This window comes from Argentina silus, assembly GCF_951799395.1.
Source record: "Argentina silus genome assembly, chromosome: 1".
Taxonomy (NCBI): domain Eukaryota; kingdom Metazoa; phylum Chordata; class Actinopteri; order Argentiniformes; family Argentinidae; genus Argentina; species Argentina silus.
This window is the reverse complement of record NC_139655.1, coordinates 35,704,785-35,726,286: the sequence shown is the minus strand read 5'-3', so window position 1 is coordinate 35,726,286 and position 21,502 is coordinate 35,704,785. Positions and strand designations below refer to the sequence as shown.

Sequence of the window (21,502 nt, the reverse complement as noted above, 5' to 3'; positions counted from 1 at the left end):
ACACACACACACACACACACACACACACACACACACAAATAATTCCTGTTCTAAAAATTACTGCTTTTCATCACAGCTCTCCTTAATATTATTCTTGGGATTATTTTGCTGTGAAATACAACTGGTGTTTACTGATTCTTATTGAATGATAATGGAGGATACACAGGTTTTGCCAGATTTGTCACATTTATTTGTAAAAAAAAATTAATTGGTCAACCATCAAGTCGGTGATTGTCCAGACATTTCATCTGAAATGTATGTGAGTGTATGCACTCACTGCAATGTAAGTCGCTTTGGATAAAAGCGTCAGCTAAATGGTATATATTATCTGAATCTCTGGTGTCTACGGGGGCTACGTTTGAGGATTCTCCTCCACTTCTTGGGGATATGGTTGTCCTTGGAGTTGCTGGTGTGTCCTAGTGTTCCCTCCCTCTTCCTCTTTCTGGAGGCTGAAGGCCTCTGCACATTGAGGAGGACAGAGCTTTGAGGGTCAGAGGCCATCGTGTAGTTGCTGCAGATGGAGGAGGTTGTATATCTGCTGTAATAGAACCTGACCTCTTCAGAGCTGGCATCGTTAGGGTATTTTGTGTCATACTGATCCATAATTGTAATTACTGTATAATGCACCAGTAAAATTCATTAGGCATATTGTAGTTTTCATTTCATCACTGTGAAACAATTTTGCAAACAAAAATGCTTAAATATGTTATTTTTGTGTGTGTAATTTCACTGAATATACACAAATGTAGTAAGTCCAGGGAAATACAAATAACCATGAAAATGTTTGGTTTACTGATAATATGAATATACTAGGCCAAATAACACTTCTTTAAAAGGACACGTTTTAGTTATTTAGGTTATTTAGCACTTGGACATATGCGAACACACACACACACACACACACACACACACACACACACACACACACACACACACACACACACACACACACACACTGTAATTCCTGTTCTAAAAATGACTGTTTCATCACATCTCACCTTAATATTATTCTTGGGAAATTCTTACTGTGAAATTCAACTGGTGTTTACTGATTCTTATTGAATGATAATGGGGGACACACTAGGAAAATTCCCCTCATTCTTTTGTAATTGAATTTCATTATCAAATGATGTAACCGTGGTCAACCTACAAGTCCAGATGATTGTCCAGGCATTGTGTGGACAATAAAAGAGACATTAAAATTTCATCTGAATCTGTAAACACCTTCCAAACAAGCAAATGAAATGTACAATACTACTACAATACAATTACCTTGCAGAAGTATGCAGCGTATTGGAGAAGTATGTTGACGGAAAACAAAAGTAAACACATTCATGAAGAGAGAGAGAGAGAGAGTGAGAGTGTGAGAGAGAGAGAGAGAGAGAGAGAGAGAGAGAGAGTGAGAGAGAGAGAGAGAAGTAGAGAGAGAGAGAGGCAGAGAGAGAGAGAGCGAAAGAGAGGGGGTAGAAAGAGAGAAAGAGAGAGAGAGGGGGGGGGGTAGGGAAAGGAGTTAGAGAAATGCCTTTGACATATTCAGTACAAAATAATGACTCATTGATTCATTCTCCAATGTATACTGTATAAGATATTCTCCCCCCCTCTCAATTAAATTCAAAGGGCTTCATTGACATGGGAAAACAGTTGTCAAAGCAAGTGAAATTACAAATAAGCAAAAAATTAAATAACCGATAAAACACAAGCGTTTCAAAAGAATAGTAAATGTAAAACGATGTAAAAGTTTTGGCATTTAAAATGTTATATTAATGATGATGTACAGTGTTGTATCAATGTGCAAATAGTTAAAGTACTATAAATCGTCACTCCTCCCTCCCATATTCATGACAGTTTTTGCTAGATTTTAGAACATTTATTTGTAAAAAAAATAAATTGGTCAACCAAATTGGTCAACCTTCAAGTCAATGATTGTCCAGGCATTGATATTTCAGCCTCATAATGGCTTCCTTGACTTTCATTGTTTGGCGTAATTGAATGGCTCCGCTCTGTATAGCTCCCTGCCTGAAGTTTAAACAACATGAAATACTAACTAACATAAGCAGGGAGCCTATAACTATCAAACCCGCCATAGGTAGCTAAATACAGGGTTACTAAGTGGGTGGAGGCTGGGGCGGTGAGTGGGACAACCAACAGTGAAACTCTCACAGCCAGTGGCGTCACACTGTTTAACCATGGTGGAGTGTTGCATACCTCGGCTCTTTTAAGCCTTGTCTCTGAGACATGTGATGATGTTTTGCATAATTGTGAATCACTTGACGGACAGCTGCGCCGTTCAACTTAAAGTGTCCCGCCAGAACTTACGGAAACTTCGTTTCAGTCAGGACACACGCTTCAGCAAGTCCAACTATTGTTCTTTGACTTATTAGGTGGGCTTGTTTCAGCAGGAGATGGAAGCGGGTTCATAGGTAAGGTATCAGTGTTGTGCTGAGGTCCACAACGCATCTTATGGATATTGTCTGATAACAGAAAACTATAATAATAATAATAATATCAAAATGCAAAAACAAAAACAACAAACTGGATGAGATAGCAGAACTAGAACTTTTTATTGATCAACGTATTGACATGTTGAGTCAAAAAACAAAATGAACAAGACAAGCACTATCCAGAGAAACAGAAGAAGCGCGGCCTACCAAACATACAGCACAGGAATTATGGAAGAGGATTTCCCAACCACATTTCCAAAATTTGACAGCAAACTATTGGTGAGCATGAATGAACAACTGACAAAACTTGATCTACAAAGCTTGATCTACTCTAGTAGATCAAAGCTTGATCTACTAGAGTCACTTAAGGTACCAAAAAGGTACCCAACAAAAAGGTACCCATCAAACCACAACTCACTGTTGCAATGCTTACCCATTATAAGGTGAAAGTGGCGGTGCTTGAAAGCGGAAGGGAACTAAAAGGAACAAATTACTCTATACTGAACAATATACTGGGAAATTGCAATCAAATCACTACATCCAATTCTCAAACAACACAGGTTGCAGGGCACGAAGGTCCGGCTTGTTTTGGACAAATTATACATCAACAACAAACTCTTCAGGGATCCCAAGATAACTACCTGGTTGTGAGTAACCATGCCATGCTGTGACAGCAGCCGAATTCTAAACACTTAATTCTCTATCTACAGTTTAGTATACTGTGGACATTAGATACTAAATTGGTTCACGAGTGACAATTTTAAGCTAAAAGGAAACACCATTTGTTTTGTTGACTGAATATCGGGGACCAAAAAGGCCACTGACAGAGGCCGGAATGTACCGTGGCTGTTGCTGGTGTTGAGGTCAATGTAGCTGTTGTTATCGTTGTGGTAACTACAGTCTCAAGACTGGTGCCTTTGTTTTCTTATTGGCTATTTTTGTTGGCTTTTCTTGCTTTGTTTTCTGTTTATAGTGCTTTTTTATTGTTGTTATGTTATTGACTAGTATTATTTACTTGGGCGTTTCAGCTGCCGTAACAGGCAGTGATACAGCCGGACAGGATACTTCCTGTGGTGCATCTGTAAAAGTTTGTGAGGATCTGGGGGTCCATGCCAAATTACCTCAGCCGCTTGAGGGAAAACAGACGCTGATATGCCTTCTTGATCACAGAATGAGTGTGGTGTGACCATGTTATCCATTCATCCATCCAGCCAACCAACCTCATCTTACTTTCTTTCAACTAACCAGAAAATCTTTACCAACCCTGATAAAAGCTTTCTGATACCAATACAACTTTTTAAACTATTAAGCTTTTTGTAACTCCAAAAACTCTAATCCGGTTAACCATCCTCTCTTTCAACCATCCAAATCAAATCAAATCAAATTTGAATGGTCATGTACACAATATACAGGACACAATGTAATGAAATGCTTTAGGGTAAGCAATTCCTCAACAACACAACAGTCAAACAATATCAATATCAATTTGCAGTACAATGTCATAATAATAACAAAAGGAGGAAACAATAATAATAGCAAAACAATGGCAATAGCATGAAGTGTCCCAGACAGCATCAACAACACTCACAGTGAGTAAGTGTGGGAGTGCATGTGTGTGTGAGATGATGTGCAAATGGTTGCACAGCAATGTGCAATGTGTTTGTAGAATGACGATGAGTTGAGGAGTCTTATGGTCTGCGGGTAGAACCTGTTGGTGCGGGCCTGGATACACCGGTACCGCTTCTCGGAAGGAAGAACTGGGGTCGTGGCTGGGGTGACAGATGTCCCTGATGATCTTCCCGGCCTTTCTCTTGCACCTCTCGGAGTAAATGTCCTGAATGGCTGGGAGCTCACGGCCCGTGATGGACTGGACCGTTTTCACCACCCTCAGTAGAACCTTACGGTCTAGGCCGGTGCGGCTGCCGTAGACGAGGCTGTGATACAAATTTATGAAGATCTGGGGGTCCATGTCAAATTTCCTCACTAAATAAATATTTATATATATGCGTTTCGGCAATTATTCATAAGGGCAGCGGATCTCGTCAGACTGCGCATGTGTGTAGCAGTCACTCTGCTGAAATAAACCTTTTTTTTTTTTTTGCTGATTGGCTGACTAACATGCTCCGCTCTGTGCGGCGAAAATACCGTAAGACCATGAACATTACACATGTTTCGCTCAAATCAATAAGGACAATATAGGCAGATAAAAGCATCCCAGCATTGAAAATCCGGCCTAGTCCTTATTTTTCCACAGACTACGGACGGAAACGGATGCCGAATGAACCCTCTGGCTCCTCTATCTCTGTGCTACAACTGCCCAAGCCCATTAACACAGAAGGGGTTTAAAGCTATTTCCCTCAAAGGGAAAACATCCGTTGGCTGATTTAGAACAAAGACACCATTCAATGTTTTGTTGGGTCCCAAGTAGAGAGCGTTGTGCTAATTAGTCTTTTTATGTCTTCATGCGCGACAAGCCACTGCAGGGGGTGTGTAGACTTTATGTAACTTCCCCATTAATTGACATTAGTGTGAAGTGCCTGACCCCTGGAAGTGCTTAGGCTTCATCTTTCCTTTCCGTTTTTGTTTGAGCATGGTCCACAGCAACTTACAAAACCGACATTATAAACACCATGTGTACAGACAGATGAGTCAGTGAGGTAATTCAGGTTTTGGATCTGGTGAGCCATTACCTTGTTTCACTCCTACTTCAGGTTACACATAGAAGCCCAAGTGGGAGAGACAGCCCTACAACACACACAAAAAACATCTAAACAACATCAGCTGTTTGCCGTATTATTTGCATGATGCAACTCAGTGATTGCCATCCAAAAAGGGCTCATAATGATGAAAGAGAGGGACTGGGTGGCAAAGATTTAATTTTATTGCATGTCTAACAATAGTGGTCAGTCATTGTTTCTACAACATTTGGATAATTCAATTCATAAAATACATTTCCTGTTAATCTACAACTGGTTAGTAAACAATTTACTGGCCACCATGAACTTCCTGTAAATTGGCAAGTTCCAATTTCAGTTGAAGACCCCCTCCAATCAAAATTGGACATTTTAAGCTGAAAATGCACATTTTAAGTATATCAATATACAACTATTTTGGTCCTAAATAAGCAGTTTTGTTCAAAGAATAGATATTTAGACCCAAAGTCAAAATCCTTACAATCTGCTTTTGATAATGTGTGATCGATCTGACGTCATTCAGGTAAGTTCTCTGCCTGCCCCTCCAACCTTATTTGGAAACAGGTAACACCCCCCTCTAATAGAAGTTTGTAGTGTGTAGTGTAGACTGTAAGATCAGAGTGTAACGGGGTGGAGTGGTGTGGACCCAAGTAAAGCAATAACACAGGAGTCAAGGTTTGCAATAATTGAAAACGTAGGTACTTTACTAGGAAACTCAGGTGATACATACAACAGTGAAGGCTCAGGACTGAACAAAGAGTGACATTTGAGACAGGTTTATATGCTGGGACTAAAACAAGGCACAGGTGTAGCCAATTAACTATATAAGGAGAACACAGGAGTGAGGATTCCTCACACAGAGCAGCGCCACCGCTGTGCCTACAAGGCTTTCTTATATTATAGCCTGCTTCAAGATACCGAATGATTTTGTGAAAGTCAAAAAAATCTGAAACATAACAAAAATCTTACCAAAATCAACAGTGTGGGACATCATTAAAAAGAATAAAAAAAGCACTGGTGAGCTCAGCAATCGCAAACAGGCTGGTAGGCCAAGGAAGGCTTCGACAGTGGATGACCGAAGAATGCTCACTATAATTAAGAAAAAACAAAACCTGACTGTCCCACAGATCAGGACCACTCTCCAGGAGGTAGGCGTGAATGTATCAGAGACTACCATCCACAGAAGACTTTACCAGCAGAAACAGAGGCGACACTGTAAGGTGTAAACCACTAGTTAGCAACAGAAACAGGATGGCCAGATTACAGTTGCTGTAATAAAAAGTACCCAAAAGAGCCTGCAGAGTTCTGGAAAAAGGTCTTGTGGACAGATGAGACAAAGATTAACATGTACCAGAGTGAAAGTGTAAAGTGTGGAGAAAAAAAAGGAGGAGCCCATAATCCAAGGCACATCACCTCATCTGTGAAATATGGTGGAGGGGTGTTATGGCTTGAGTGTGAATGGCTGCCACTGGAACTGGCTCATTTGTCTTCATTGATGATGTAACTGCTGACCGCAGCAGAATGAATTCTCAAATTACAGAAACATCTTGTCTGCTGAAGTACGAGCAAATACTTCCAATTGGGCGGCACTTCATCTCACAGCAAGACAATGACCCCAAATGTACTGCCATAGCAACTAGTGAGTTTTTCAGGGCCGAAAACTTAAAGTTTTAGAGTGGACAAGTCAATCAAAGTAAAAACGGCCTCTGCATCTGTGCCCTGACATTCACAAAGTCCTCTCCTGGATTGTGTTTTTTTATTTTTTGTATTACGTTTGTTTTCCATCATCATTACTAATCAGAGGGCAGGGCTCTCCCCAAAGCATGTTAGAGTGGCGCTGCAGCGTGCTGTGAACTTGCCGGTGTCACTATGTAAACATTTCAAGGCAAATTAAACTATATATTTAGTAATGATAGAGTAACTATCTTTGATCACCAACAACATTGTTGTTAAAACAAAAGCGAAAGTTCAGCGTTTTCAATTGGAGTTGCTCCAACCAAGTCTCGAACTTGCGACCTGTGACTTGCCGACACACATGACTGTCTCCTCAAATACCCAAGGGTAGGGTACTCACCAAAAAGTAGTAACCCATGTAAAAAAGGGCACCCCCCTCCCCTAAAAGGTTTTGCTTCAATAAATCTCCCTCTTATTCACTTGCTGTCTTGCAGATTGCAGTGTGCTGCTCCAACCAAGTCTCGAACTTGCAAACTCTGACTTGCTAATCCACGTCACTCAAATACCTGATGTTAACCAGCTACGATATCGAAAAGCTAACAATTCAACAGCACCGGTGGAGGTATTTGAACTTGGAGTGAGTTTACCATCTCAACTTGGTTACATGAGCATTTGCCCTTCCATAAGTCTGTGCCTGAATTCAGCAGAATTGGTGCTGGTACTAAATGGCAGTGTTAAATAGAGGTGCTTCATCAGTGTATCTAAAAGAAACAGTGAGTGGACCTAGAAAAGGAAGTTCCTGAAGACATTTTGTGGGCTTGCAATGTACTTATTTTGGTAGTTGATAAAGTTAAACAATGGTTTGGACTATAGATAGTCCGATAGATGGAGAGAGAGAGAGAGAAAGAGTAAATGTGCTTAATGTTTAAAAAGTCTAAATAATATACAAATCTGTATAGATGTTATTTAAGTAGCGTCAGTCAGTACACATTTTAAAGTTGGATTGAGTTGTCAAGCTTAAAAGTTGAAAGAGGAGATACATTTTAAAATGTATCATAGGAACCCAATGGTTCTCATAGAAACCCATGTTAATTAATGCAATTTAAAAAGGCTTACATTTACATTACAACTCTGAATGGAAGTTCTTTAAATGGAGTCTGTTTACACAAGTTGAATTGAGGTGTCAAGCTTAAAAGATGAAAAAGTGGATACATATTGAAATGTCCACAGGAATGAATAGGATTTCATGCAAATTCGAGTACAGCTCAAAAAGTATAAATGGTATGAAAATGGATTGCTATTTGTTTTTTATGTCCATGCACCAACCTCACCAAGTTGAGTGGTTGAGAGTAGTAGAGTTGGTTGAGGATTGTTAAGGTTGGAGAGAGAAAGTGTAAATGGTTTTATTGGCGCAATAGTTTGGTAAATGTTTTCCAAGAGAGTGCGTTGTTGTGTAATCATTCTAAGAATGAGTTCTGCAGTTCTCACGCTGTTTTTATTTAAGAGTCCTGAAAGTTCCATGGCAGTTGCAGTAACAAAGAAGGTCACAAAATGTTGGCCTAAATCAGAAGGCAGAGACCTCTGACTCGCATGTATGCTTGTATTCAACCTTTTGAAATTCATTATGCTTTTTAAACTATTAAAACTTGACATTTTAACATTGAGGTTTATAGAAACCAAAATATGCAATTTTGGACCATCACTATTCTTACACCTTTCAGGCTATTCACACCAATCAAACTGTATAAATGTGCCAAAAACTCCAAATTATCAACCCTGATAAACAAGCTTTCTGATACTTATTAAACTTTTTAAACTATTAAGGTTTTTGTGACTCCAAAAACTCTCATACAGTTAACATTATGGAATGTTGATTTAGGCTAATATTATGAGAGCTCCATTGTTACAGCTACTGCCATTGAACCTTCAGGACTGTATTGTATCCGCTACCATAAGACTCTCAACTTCTTTTAACTACCCAACAAATCTATCATCCAAACCATCTTTAAACTTGAATCTTTAAATCTGTTTTCCATTACCAAATGAAGATTGTTTTATTGTTACAATCGAGTTTATAATAACTGCGACTGTTCCAACTCCACTGTCTCTTTAAAACTTCAGCCCTCCATTCGCCATTCCTATGATAGACTGACAAACCTCGGGTAAAGAGAGGGAGGGTTTTTAGCAAATCCCCCTTGCCTCTCGCAGACGCTGGATGGATGTCTGCTGTACATGGTACTCGGCAGGAGTGGATGCTTGGGTCTTGACGCAATAAGTATCCGTTTTTATATACTACAGCTCGTGAGTCTGGTAGTGAGTAGTTCTCAATTTGCAACACTCGGTGATAAAAAACTTTTGGTCAACATAGCTTATTAGGCTACATAAATGCGTGACATTTGCGTGCAATTTCTTTGAAACCAATGCACTTTTATACATTTCAGACTATTTTTGGATTTATGGATCGTTAACGATTCAGTGAGAATTTTCCACTGGGAAAATACGGTCTATACACGCATCTTCTTCCGACTCACGCATTCTTGCTGGATTACTTTTTATTTTATGGATACCTCGGGGCTCTGCAAATAGATTATGCATAACACAGGATGGGTGCGAACAATGGGAAACAGAGTGGGAGCGAGGGTAAGTGTTAAAAAAGAACGAATTTTACAGTACATTTTTTTCCCCTCAAAAGTTGGCTTATAGTTGCAGTAGCCTACGTTCTGCAGCCATAATTGTGGCAACGTCATACCTTTTGCCGTTTCATGCATATGATGTTCAGGCAACACTTAAACAATGCTGTCAAAGTTTTCACAGTATATTGGCTACTGCTTTTAACTCTTCAGATGTTATTCATGTTAACAGTCGTCAGCACAGGGGATTTGAATTACTTTGGGCTACGGGCAGCCTTTTGGTTGTACTCTTTATGGCCCAAGTAAGCGAAAATAGTTTAGAGGCTATTGAATTGACAATATTATTTGAGTTTTAGGAACTTGGTAGTACTTTTGACTTGAGTTGAACAAATACATTATCAGTACAATGAAATTAAGGCAGTTCAGGCAACCTTCTGTTCTGATGATGGAAATGCTGATTCTCCATATAAAAAAATGTCATACGCCATTGTGGCATTAGAAAGGAGCTGGGAGTTATATCTGAAAGATCTCTTTACTATTCAATTAATATCATCAGCCTTTACATTATGAAGGGTTGGAATACAAGGCATACAGTAGATGATGATGATTGGAATACCACTGTCTAATGACAATTTAAAAAGAAGATCAAAACCCAGGGGAATGATCTGAGAGGATTTACTGTGAGAGAGAAACTGGCTGTTCTGTGATGGTGTTTAGGGAGAGAGGCCCTGTGCCAGGTGCTGGATAGGTCCTTATCTTAAGCCAAGAGCAGTGGCTCAAACATTCTCATTCTACTTGTGTTCAGGGGAAAAACAAAAACAACAACTTTGAAAAAAGGGAAGTAAAAGGCTTTGGACTGGCACCAGCTTTTTTCAATGGCCTCATTATACCCCATGGACATTTTTAAAACTGACGCTGCATTAACATTGTTTTTTGTTTTGGTTGTATTGTTGTACAGTGCATTCGGAAAGTATTCAGACCCTTTTTCCACATTTTGTTATGTTACAGCCTTATTCTAAAATGGATTAAATTATTTTTTTCCCTCATCAATCTACACACAATACCCCATGATGACAAAGCCAAAACAGGTTTTTAGAAATGTTTGCTAATGTATTAAAAATTAAAAAAACGTAAATATCACGTTTACATAAGTATTCAGACCCATTACTCAGTATTTTGTTGAAGCACCTTTGGCAGCGATTCCAGCCTCAAGTCCTCTTGGGTATGACGCTACAAGCTTGGCACACCTGTATTTGGGGAGTTTCTCCCATTCTTCTCTGCAGATCCTATCCAGCTCTGTCAGGTTGGATAGGGAGCATCAGTGCACAGCTATTTTCAGGTCTCTCCAGAGATGTTCGATCGGGTTCAAGTCCGGGCTCTGGCTGGGCCACTCAAGCACATTGTCCTGAAGCCACTCCTGCGTTGTCTTGGCTGTGTGCTTAGGGTTGTCCTGTTGGAAGGTGAACTTTCGCCCCAGTCTGAGGTCCTGAGTGCTCTGGAGGGTTATTTCATCAAGGATCTCTCTGTACCTTGCTCCAGTCATCTTTCCCTCGATCCTGACTAGTCTCCCAGTCCCTGCCACCACAGGTGGACTCCAATCAAGTCGTAGAAACATCTCAATGGAAACAGGATGCACCTGAGCTCAATTTTGAGTGTCATAGCAAAGGGTCTGAATACTTACGTAAATGTGATATTTCAGTTTTTTTATTTTTAATAAATTAGCAAACAATTTCTAAAAACCTGTTTTTGCTTTGTCATTATGAGATATTCTGCGTAGATTGATGAGGAAAAAAATGAATTGAATCCATTTTAGAATAAGGCTGTAACAAAACAAAATGTGGAAAAAGTTAAGGAGTCTGAATACTTTCCGAATGCACTGTATATCCGTCATGATGGAAAAAAGTATGCTGCAGCAATGTCTCAGAGATGTCAGTTTTAATATTAGTACCCACTGTTCCACTTAGGTGTTGTTCTGACGTATTCTTAGAAACATTGTATTAGCATGTGACAAATGTGCATTGTAGTTGTAAACAATCGTTGAGGCCATGTCCCATGGCCATGTGATTGTAAACATAACCTTTGTTACATCCTCTGTAGAATTCTTTTTTTTATTGTTCTTTTTTTTTTGGAGTGTGGTAGTTCCACTCTTGTATATTTATATTGGATAGAGACAGTAGAAGTAGAGAAAGACAGGAATTAAGGAGGAGAGGGCATGTCAGCAGGGCATGGGCTGGATTCAAACCCATGCCGACATGGGCAAATGTCTGCACTGTAGGCCATGGTGCTAGACCACTAGACCACCCCAGGCCACTCTCTGTAGAATCATACTGTACAATAGCTAACATATACAATATATACTGTATATACAGCATTATGCAGTAAGAAAGTCTAAACTATACAGTACCAGATGAGTATCTATACAATAACATTATTTGCACTGTTAGTAACATTACCTCACATTCATTGAAGTATGATGAAGGGAAATTCAATGAGCACTAACATTTGATCTATGCATGTTTGAACCCCAGTCTCCCACATACTCTACAACTTTACTAGTCACCGAGCTTTGGAAAGATTGAGTTGTGCTGATATTCAAATTGTATATTCAGCACTCATTGCATGGGAGAATAGGTAATTCTCTGGCACATTTTTCCATGAGAAAGACACCCATTGGAATAAAATTGAGGGGCTCCATTTGGACACAAGCAGAACTCTACAGTCAATGCCCACTCTTCTAATAATCACTTAAGCCCACTGAGCTATAGGAGGAACTCCTCCTGTGGGAATCCACTTAATGAATCACCTCTCATATAAGGTTACCCACACAGAAGTGCTTATCTGTACATAGTTTGTTGCTCATTCTGTATGTTGACATTCATGATAATAGAGTGCCAGGATGCTATGTTTTCTGAGATAGTTATACTATTGGTTCAAAAGGAGACAAAGGCATAGGAAAAATTGGCTGGACTTTATGACATCCAAATAATAACCTACTAATTTCAAAACATTATTTTAATGGTATGATGAAATTTAATACATGGTGAAAATGTATTAAACTAAATTGGGACTTATTATAAAGTAATGTGTGTTTATTCAAAAATTTAGAATATAAACAAAAATAGGTATAAAATACCAGCTTGAGACACAGTCAGTGCAACCTAATATACATTTTAGTAATGGATGAGTAACATTATCATGGTTAAATATTTGTAATCAAGACATTTTCAGTATGTAATAGAACAGAATATACCCCACCAACATTAGACAACTATGCAGAAAACACTGACGATGGTGAAATGTACCTGTAGAAGTCAATCAAATCAATGGCTGGGGCGTAGATTAACTGAAACACTTGACAACAGTACTCAGGCCAACTTTGGCAAAGTTCAGATGTGTGGTCTTCCCAATACGTTGTCATGAAGCTGTTCAAAATCTGCCTTACAAAAGGTTATCAGTTTGAATCGCATGTAAGGACACATCAAAAAATGAATGTAGCAAAATATTCTCAGGCAAGGCCCTTCTGGCTGTTCTGGAGTCTAGACTGAAGACAAAAGGTGACCATGCCTTTGCCATTAGGGCCCCTAGACTCTGGAACGACCTGCCTGAGGATCAGAACCAGAATCAGAATTCTTTATAATTTATTTGACCAAGTATATTTGCACATACAGGAAATTGACTTTGTGAAGTTGGTGCTGATATTAGGCTATAAAGATCAGTATTTTCTTTTAAATCTCTTCTTAAAACTAAAAATCATTTTTTGTTTTATCCAACTACAGTGTCTGTGATCTGACTGGAAAAACTCCAGGCTTAGTTCTCCAGCTCAGTACATCACATAACTACGGCCCAAGGTTCTTCCTAGTTCATGTGGTTAGGGAAAACTCCTGACCCTGCTTTCTCCCCACTTGTCATTGACATCTGTTTGAGATGAATATTGTGGGAATTATTTGCATGGATTCAGGTGATAGACAGATACATGTGCTGATATTGAGGTGTAATTAGTGCTGTACCGCATAAGCTGATCAGCAAGTTAATATTGGAGCGTGAATCTGTCTTGTTTTTCTTTTCTTATTTTAAGTTTGGCCAGACTGTACTTTAGCAATCTGTTTAGAACACATGTTTACTGCGAGCACACTTTGAACAAATAACAGACAGAAGCATCACATGCACAAGTTCTTTTTTTGATTATAGAAGGATTGACCCATTTCCACCACTAACACAGCAATGGGTAATGTTATGGTTGAAGAGAAAACCTATTGTAATTTTGAAGGCAGTAGCTATTTTTGTCATTAATTGCAGGTTGAAAGTGAAAATGACAGCTCTGGTGACCAAAGTGGTTATCTGTGTAACGAGGTAGGATAAACATGAGCTTAGATGGTTATTCTTTAAGCATGCAGAGGCCTTGTGGTCATCACAACTACCAGTCATGCCTAAGAGATGTACAGATGTGTAGATAAATAGATACATCTCACCTGTGTCTTTTTGCATAATCATGTAGGCCTATAACTGTAAAGACCCATTTTATCTTTTAGCATCATACATATTGTCAAACACAAAACTCAGAACAGCAGTTTATATATTCTCACTGTAGTTTGAATATCCTCTTAACTTATTTCATGTTTTCTTCTGCCATATTCTTCTCTCCTACGACTGTTTGGCGCTATTATAAAATATGTGGCAAGCAAGCCAATAAACTAGCAACTTCTATTAAGGTTATGGTTTGAGTCGTCCTACAAACTGGCTCACATAGATGACAGAAACTTTCCACTGGTGAAAATAACTTGAGGTAGAAGTTGCCCTTCACCACAGATCCAGGATCAGATTGCCCCAATATCAACTTTAACTGTTAGGAAGCCCATGGTATTGTCACTGACATGCTATGGGTATTCCAGGATTGTCAGATTCATACATTGCTGTGTGAGTGTTTTGGTAATTATTCCCCCCTCCTACGCATAGCTGAGAGAGACAATAGACAATTAACAATTAGGATGATGTCATGACTAATGAGAGAAGATGAAGCTGTGTTGTGGAACAGTATCATGCACATGGGCTGACTGCCATGCTACCTTTGATTCAAAGATAAATTAAGTTGGGATTGAATTCACTCTACAACATGATTTCAAGGTCCCTGACAATGCTCTTGTTTCTAATGGGAACCAGAATTAATTGATGTTTCATTATGTTGGATAATATGCATATTCTTACCTTTTATGGTGAAATGTCGAGAGAGAGAGAGAGAGAGAGAGAGAGAGAGAGAGAGTGAGTGAGAGATCACTTTTGAGTTGTGAATGTGATTATAAAACGCTGTGTAACTGGCCTTTGGTCCTGGAGTGGATCCCCTGATCTTTCATAACTATTTCTGACAAGTTTTCAAGTTATGCCCAGATGGGTTTTATTTTTATTGTGAAGCTTGAGGCGCTGATTGGCTATACAGACATTATGCAACAACATCATCAGAAGAGCAATTAAATCAAAGACCAGCTCATTAGCTCATGTTCTTCAGAAAGTGCGGAGTAGGTGGAAAATAATTTGATCCCATGACAATTTTAAATGTAATTCGTACAACATTTATGCCTCTTAGGATACAGAATACCACTGTTGCGGTATTAAGCCTAGACCTAGTGGATGTAGTACTGTAAATAGCATGGATAATATGTTATACAGTGCACTACGTAAGTAATGGGACAGTGAAGCATTTTTCTTCTAACTGCTGTCAGCAGTTACATCATCAATGAAGACAAGTGAGCCAGTTCCAGTGGAAGCCATACATGTCCAAGCCATAACACCCCCTCCACCATATATTTTGTGGATATTGGGCAGTTTCTTTTTTTCTCCACACTTTACTCTTGCCCTCACGCTGGTACATGTTAATCTTTGTCTCGTCTGTCCACAAGACCTTTTTCGAAAACTCTGCAGGCTCTTTTAGGTACTTTTTAGCAAACCGTAACCTGGCTATCCTTTTTTTGTGGCTAACTAGTGGTTAGCACCTTGCAGTGTAGCTTTGTATTTCTGCTGGTGAAGTCTTCTGTGGATGGCAGTCTCTGACAAATTCACGCCTACCTCCTGGAGAGTGTTCCTGCTCAGTGGGACAGTTGTTTTAGGGTTCTTCTTAATCATGGTGAGCATTCCTCAGTCATGGTGAGACTTCCTTGGCCTATCAGGCTGTTTGCAATTCCTGAACTCACCAGTGCTTTCTTTCCTTTTAATGATGTTCCAAACTGTTGATTTTGGTGCTGTAGGTTTATGGTTTGGCCTATGTTTCTGATTGATTTTTTCAGATATTTCAGCCTCATAATGGCTTCCCTAACTTTCATTGATGTCTCTATCGTCCTCATGTTCACTGACATCAATAGCAGACTCCAAACACAAACACAAAGCTTAGAATCAATACTAGACATTGAGACTCTCTTATGACTGACAAATGATGTGACGAAACACATCTAACAAACCCGAAACACCTGTCAAGCCATTTGTCCCATCACTTTTGGGTGCCCTGAAATAGGGGGACTATGCATAAAAAGAGTTGTAATTTCTGAATGGTGAAACATGTACACAAATACCATCAAATGAAAGCTCTCTACTTTAACTAATAGTAATTGTTTGATTTAAAATCCAAACATTTGGAGTGTAGAGCCAAAAGGAGAAAAAATGCTTAGCTGTCACATTAATTACGGAGGGCAGTGTATGTATGTACATTGAAATCTCACAAAAGATTACAGAGACTAGTAACTTTGATTTATCATTGGTCCACAGGGCGATGTTAATATATTTTACCCATTAGCTTTTTACATTGAAAAGCACCAGCTAGGTTTCATTTGACACCAGTTGTCCTTTAGTCATGTGTGTTCTGTGATATGGGGTGTCCTGATTTGTTCTGATGTGTTTTCTGTGGCTCTTTAGGTAAAGGCAGCTCCAGCATTTCCTCCGACCTGAGTTCAAGCACGGACCAGACATCCACCAAAGCTCCCAAGAATGCGGCTACCAGTGAAGGTAAGGGCATCTGGACCTCATTAAATGACTCTTGGCTGTTTAATTTTTTCCCTGTCTCCCTTTTGTACTAACTATTTTTGGAAGAAGCCAAGAGATTTTCAGAGATACGTGTGCGTGTGTCCGTGTGTGTGGAGTTTTCCTTATCCCTGGGTTCGTAAAAAGCCTGGTCCCAGTTAAGAGAGGAAGAGGAAGAAGGCTGACTCCAAATTGTGGTGCTGCCTGATAGAGTATGTCTCTGGGAGGGGGGAGGGAGGAAAACTGTTTCCGAAGATTAGAGGTGTCTTCGGTGAGCTCACAATTAAGTGCTGTTATAGCTGGAGGTTGGAGGAGGCACATGCATCTTTCTCATGGCAGGTGACCGCCATCTTGGCTAGTCTTCATGTTCATGGTTGTTTAGTAGTAAATACTTGTATCTCATTTGGGTACTAACACACTCAGTGACAACTCAGTTACAAATGTTTTGGTTAAAAATGTGACACACACACACGCACACACACACACACACACGCCATAATTTGTCTTCTTGGACTTGCCGCCTACAAAATAATAGCAGGGAGCTGTCCTCTCCTCTCTATCATAACAGTAGTGCAGCGAGGCCTGAGGGCCCTGTTTTCAAGAGTGCAGTCTTTTAACAGTCAGCATTGGTTTGTGGTGTCTGTGCATCTCCATTTCATTCCCCAAAATGGCTGCTGCTGCAGAGCACCAGCAGGACTACTAGCAATGTAGTAAATATTGAACAATATGAAATGGATTGTATTTGCATTTATACTGTATGCAAGAGAGTTGGAATAGAATAGATTGGAGTGTTCACTCAATCGGGCCTTTCACTTATCAAGTGCCACTGCAGAAATTGAGTTGAGGAAATTCTATAGGAGTGTAAGACAGAGGCCAGACACACTTACATCTTTTGACTCAACAACCAAATATATGAATTGACTCTTACAGTCTTTTTTGGAGTTTATTGCCAGTGCACACACTGAAAAGGTTGTGTGTGTGTGTATATCTGTGACTGTGTGTGTGCGTGTTAGCGGTGACGTGACACCTATAGTGGAGGTAGTATAAATATCATGGAGAAAAGAATGGATCACTTCAATTTGCCTGACAGTGGAAATTTTTATTTATATCTGTTGATAATGATGCGATATAATATTGACATGACTGGCTAGGTAAGGTACTCTATCTGGCTAGTGTATCGTTTGCCAGCAGAGGAGGAAAATAGGAGTCTATTTTGTGACTTGGTGGTGAGATAACATTGTTCCTAGCATTGGGCCTCTCCTACTATGGTTTCCGTAGTGATAAACTGTGAAGTCTGTGCCCCGGCCAGCCCACGGCAATGACGGACCAGTGTGTGTGTGTGTGTATGTGTGCGTATGCTTCAGACCTGAGTTGAAATAGTAGTTGAAATAGTATTTGAAATAATTTCACATACTTATCTGTGCTTGATTTTGTTTGCTAAAATGTGATATCTATCTTAATTTTTGAAATCATATTACGGTTGCCTTTATAACATAATCTTTCCCTCCCTTTAAGTGTCACCTTGGAGCATGCACTACTGTACTCTATGTACAGTATTCCAGGAAACACCGCAACTTGACCATGTTTGCGCACACTCTCTAGACAGTGGCTAGTGGTCAGTCCACTTTTTTTTCACTGAGGAAAACCTTACTCCAGACTTCTGCACTCCTTGTCCGTTACAAAGCCCTGTGCTATGATCTCATTCACATTCTTCACATATTTCTGTTTATAAAGAGTACAACATTTTGCAATTCACCTCTAAGGAATCAATCTCATCTTCTGTGACCTCTTGACCTTGGTAGATAGTAGCCACGTGGGCTTTTAAAGCTGTTTGGAGTGTTGAGACACAAAGAGCTATGCTCATATGCAGCTGTGGAATTAGTAGGCAGCATTGTTTGCTTTTTATTGTTCTTGCAATTTCCACTCAATCGCTTGAAAGTGTTTTTGGAACAGTGTTGTTGAGAAGGACAGGACAGAAAATGGCAATGCATTCGACAAATATAATTGTTTTTTCAAAGCTGTAAATACACTAAACTTAAAAACATTCCCTATTGTATGGGCCAACGTACTGTATGTGTAATGAGATAAAACAGGCCTTTGTCAATTATGAGCGATCAATTATTAATTAAAATCCTTTTTGATATATAGATTGACTGAACAAAACACATATTTCCCCTTAAAAGATGTTTTGAAAATTTTGCATACAAATCTCAAGTTAATTCTGTTTTCACTGATGACATTTTGTGCTTTAAGTTTCAGAAAAACAATTGAGATTAACTGAAATACCTATGGAAGCAAATGGAACAACTGGCAAAACACTCCTGATAATGAGACAAGGATTGTGTGTGTGTGTGTGTGTGTGTGTGTGTGTGTGTGTGTGTGTGTGTGTGTGTGTGTGTGTGTGTGTGTGTGTGTGTGTGTGTGTGTGTGTGTGTGTGTGTGTGTGTGTGTGTGTGTGTGTGTGTGTGTGTGTGTGTGTGTGTGTGTGTGTGTGTGTGTGTGTGTGTGTGTGTGTGTGTGTGTGTGTGTGAGCGAAAGTCCATGTTTGTGTTCCAGGGGATGGAATTTGCCACGTGAACTTTTCTCTAAGTGTGTGTATATGTTTGTGTGGTCCGTGTGACTCGTTTATTTTTCAGCCTTCAAGAAAAGAGAGAAAAAAACAAAGCAAAGCAATTTTGGATTGATTTTTATCAGTTGAACTAAACTGTGTTGGATTTGCTACTCCTGTTGTAAGTACAGTAATCATTACCCTCATGCTCTCCACATCTTTAAAGGAGCATATGTTTTCCAGTATAATCCCCCTGTTGCAAACAACAAACCACTTTGTTAATGATGACCCGGGGAGCTATGACCTGTCCCATCCCATTACCAAACAATGAATCTTGCTCTTTAGCTCCAGCCAGGGCTACTAAGAGTGGACAAGCTCTTTAAACCGTTGTTAGGAGAGGTTCTTAGGAAACAAAGAGATTGTCTCATTTAGCTATTTGAATTGTTGTTTGGTTTTGGTGGTGTTACAAGAGAGGGAAACATTTTGAAACATTTTAATCAGGCAGTGCTTTGAGACCCTCAACATGGATTGTGGATCATGGATTGTGAGGACGCAAAGTAATTTTGATATCAGTGTATGCATACAGTGCCCTCCATAAGTATTGGAAAGAGGAAGCATTTTGTCTTCTTTTAGCTCTATACTCCCAACAGTTTGGATTTGAAATCAAACAATTACTATGGGGTCAAAGTAGAGAACTTTAATTCAATGGTTTTTGCTTTCAGATTTGGTTCACCATTCTTCACCATACTTATGGAGGGCACTGTATCTCTATATAATGTATCTCTATATAATGTGCATTTTTATTTTCTGTGCTCCCTCAGTGTAAGTTTGATTGCATGTAGCCGTAGTTTCTTCCTTGCAGACCCACTGTACGGTATGAGATGCTTTGAAGTTTTTAAGTACACCAGCATGGAGGAATGCATCCCCCCTCCCTGGCAGTGAGTGGAGGACATTAGAGGAGTGTGTACTGACTCACTTTGAGCCTGCACAAGCTTTGCATAACAATTGCTATAGTCTGTGGAAAGTCAGTACCATGTTCTCATTGACCAACAGTTATTTTCGTATAGAAAACATTATTCCTGAACATTATTCTAATCACCGCTTACAGCATGTACTTGATAATGACCCTTTATTAAAACTGCACAGGAGGTGTATAGCCTATGTTTGAGTATTTAGGATTCCAAACAAGATTATCTAAAGGCGTATAAGGGAAATTAATTTGAAGAGTTTGCGATTTATAGCCATTGTCATCTGAGGTTTTCAGTTCAAGTCTATCCCACACAACATCTCAATTCTGACTGGACACGGTCTTTATAATATATATTACAATAGAAAACATGTCGATAGAAACTATATTAAGTATAGGTACACAGACACACACACACACACACACACACACACACACACACACACACACACACACACACACACACACACACACACACACACACACACACACACACACACACACACACACAGAGTGGGAGGACAAGCACTGGCTTATTTGTTGCTGGTCCTCTCAGCTCAAAATCTGCCTAAGAAATCTGATATCTGTGTCTGAAGCTGGACTACTGCAGCACAGTCAGGGGTTAGCCACAGTTCACAGTGAGAGACCCACATGCTACCATACCGTGGGGGGTGCATGGGGATGGGGTGGCATATTGGGACTGGGTTAGGGTGATGAATTGATACAAGGGAGGCTGATGGACCAAGCCCTACAACATCTCCCTATAAGCCCCAGGGCCTGGCTCAAGCCCTGTAAGCTCTGTAATGCACCCTTGTGCAGTCTGTCTCAGCAGTTGGTAAATTAAAAAGATTCTCTGTGGTTCCCTGAAAAATATATTTCTCTCCTTTTAGGGACTTCTTTTGTGGGCCAATTAGTCTGGATACATTTTGGATAAAGATTATTTGAGGTGAATGAATGTTAGAACATTTGTGTGGAATATGTTGTCAGTTAACTCTGAGCTGGCTAGTTGACAGCTGTAAGCCAGCTGGTGCTTAATTTAGACATAACAGTGATAATATAATAATCTTCTTCGATCTACTGGATGTGTACATTCAATAAACCCTCATCTACAGTGACAAGACAACCTATCATATTTTGTCAACCTACAGATCTTAACAAAGGAAAGTTAGTTGTCTAGTTGCTTTTTTTTGAGAATGTGATTTGAATGCAAGCCTATATTATTGTCTTAGCTAATAATGTCATGTTACAAGAGTATAATAAATTATTATTTTCGTTTGCTAGCAAGTGATCAGAATTGTGCCAGATTTAACTTGGCTCCTTGTAGTAATATCTATCCACATCTAATCCTACTCCTAAGTGAATACCGATATGCAGACTTCAGCAGACTTGATATGGGAGAGGCATTCAGCCATATGCTATAAATTCAGGAAGCAGCGTTCTCTGATCACTGTCAGTGTGGTGAGATGAGACTGTATTAACACCTGCCCATCCTCAGACTTATGGTGAGAGTTTGCACACAAGAGATTTAAGGGTCTGGAGAGGGCTCT

At 39.6% G+C, this 21,502-nt stretch overlaps 1 protein-coding gene across 1 annotated transcript in view; it reads left to right on the top strand.

The window, feature by feature from the left end:
• The first annotated feature begins 9,323 nt into the window (after positions 1–9,323).
• The window catches only part of fbxl7 (F-box and leucine-rich repeat protein 7), a 30,647-nt gene continuing 18,468 nt past the window's right edge, over positions 9,324–21,502 (top strand). Inside the window, exons 1-2 of the mRNA XM_083683102.1 lie at positions 9,324–9,448; positions 16,336–16,425. Of these exons, the coding sequence (XP_083539228.1) occupies positions 9,412–9,448; positions 16,336–16,425 (127 nt within the window). The 5' untranslated portion in view covers positions 9,324–9,411. The remainder of the gene's footprint in view (positions 9,449–16,335; positions 16,426–21,502) is intronic.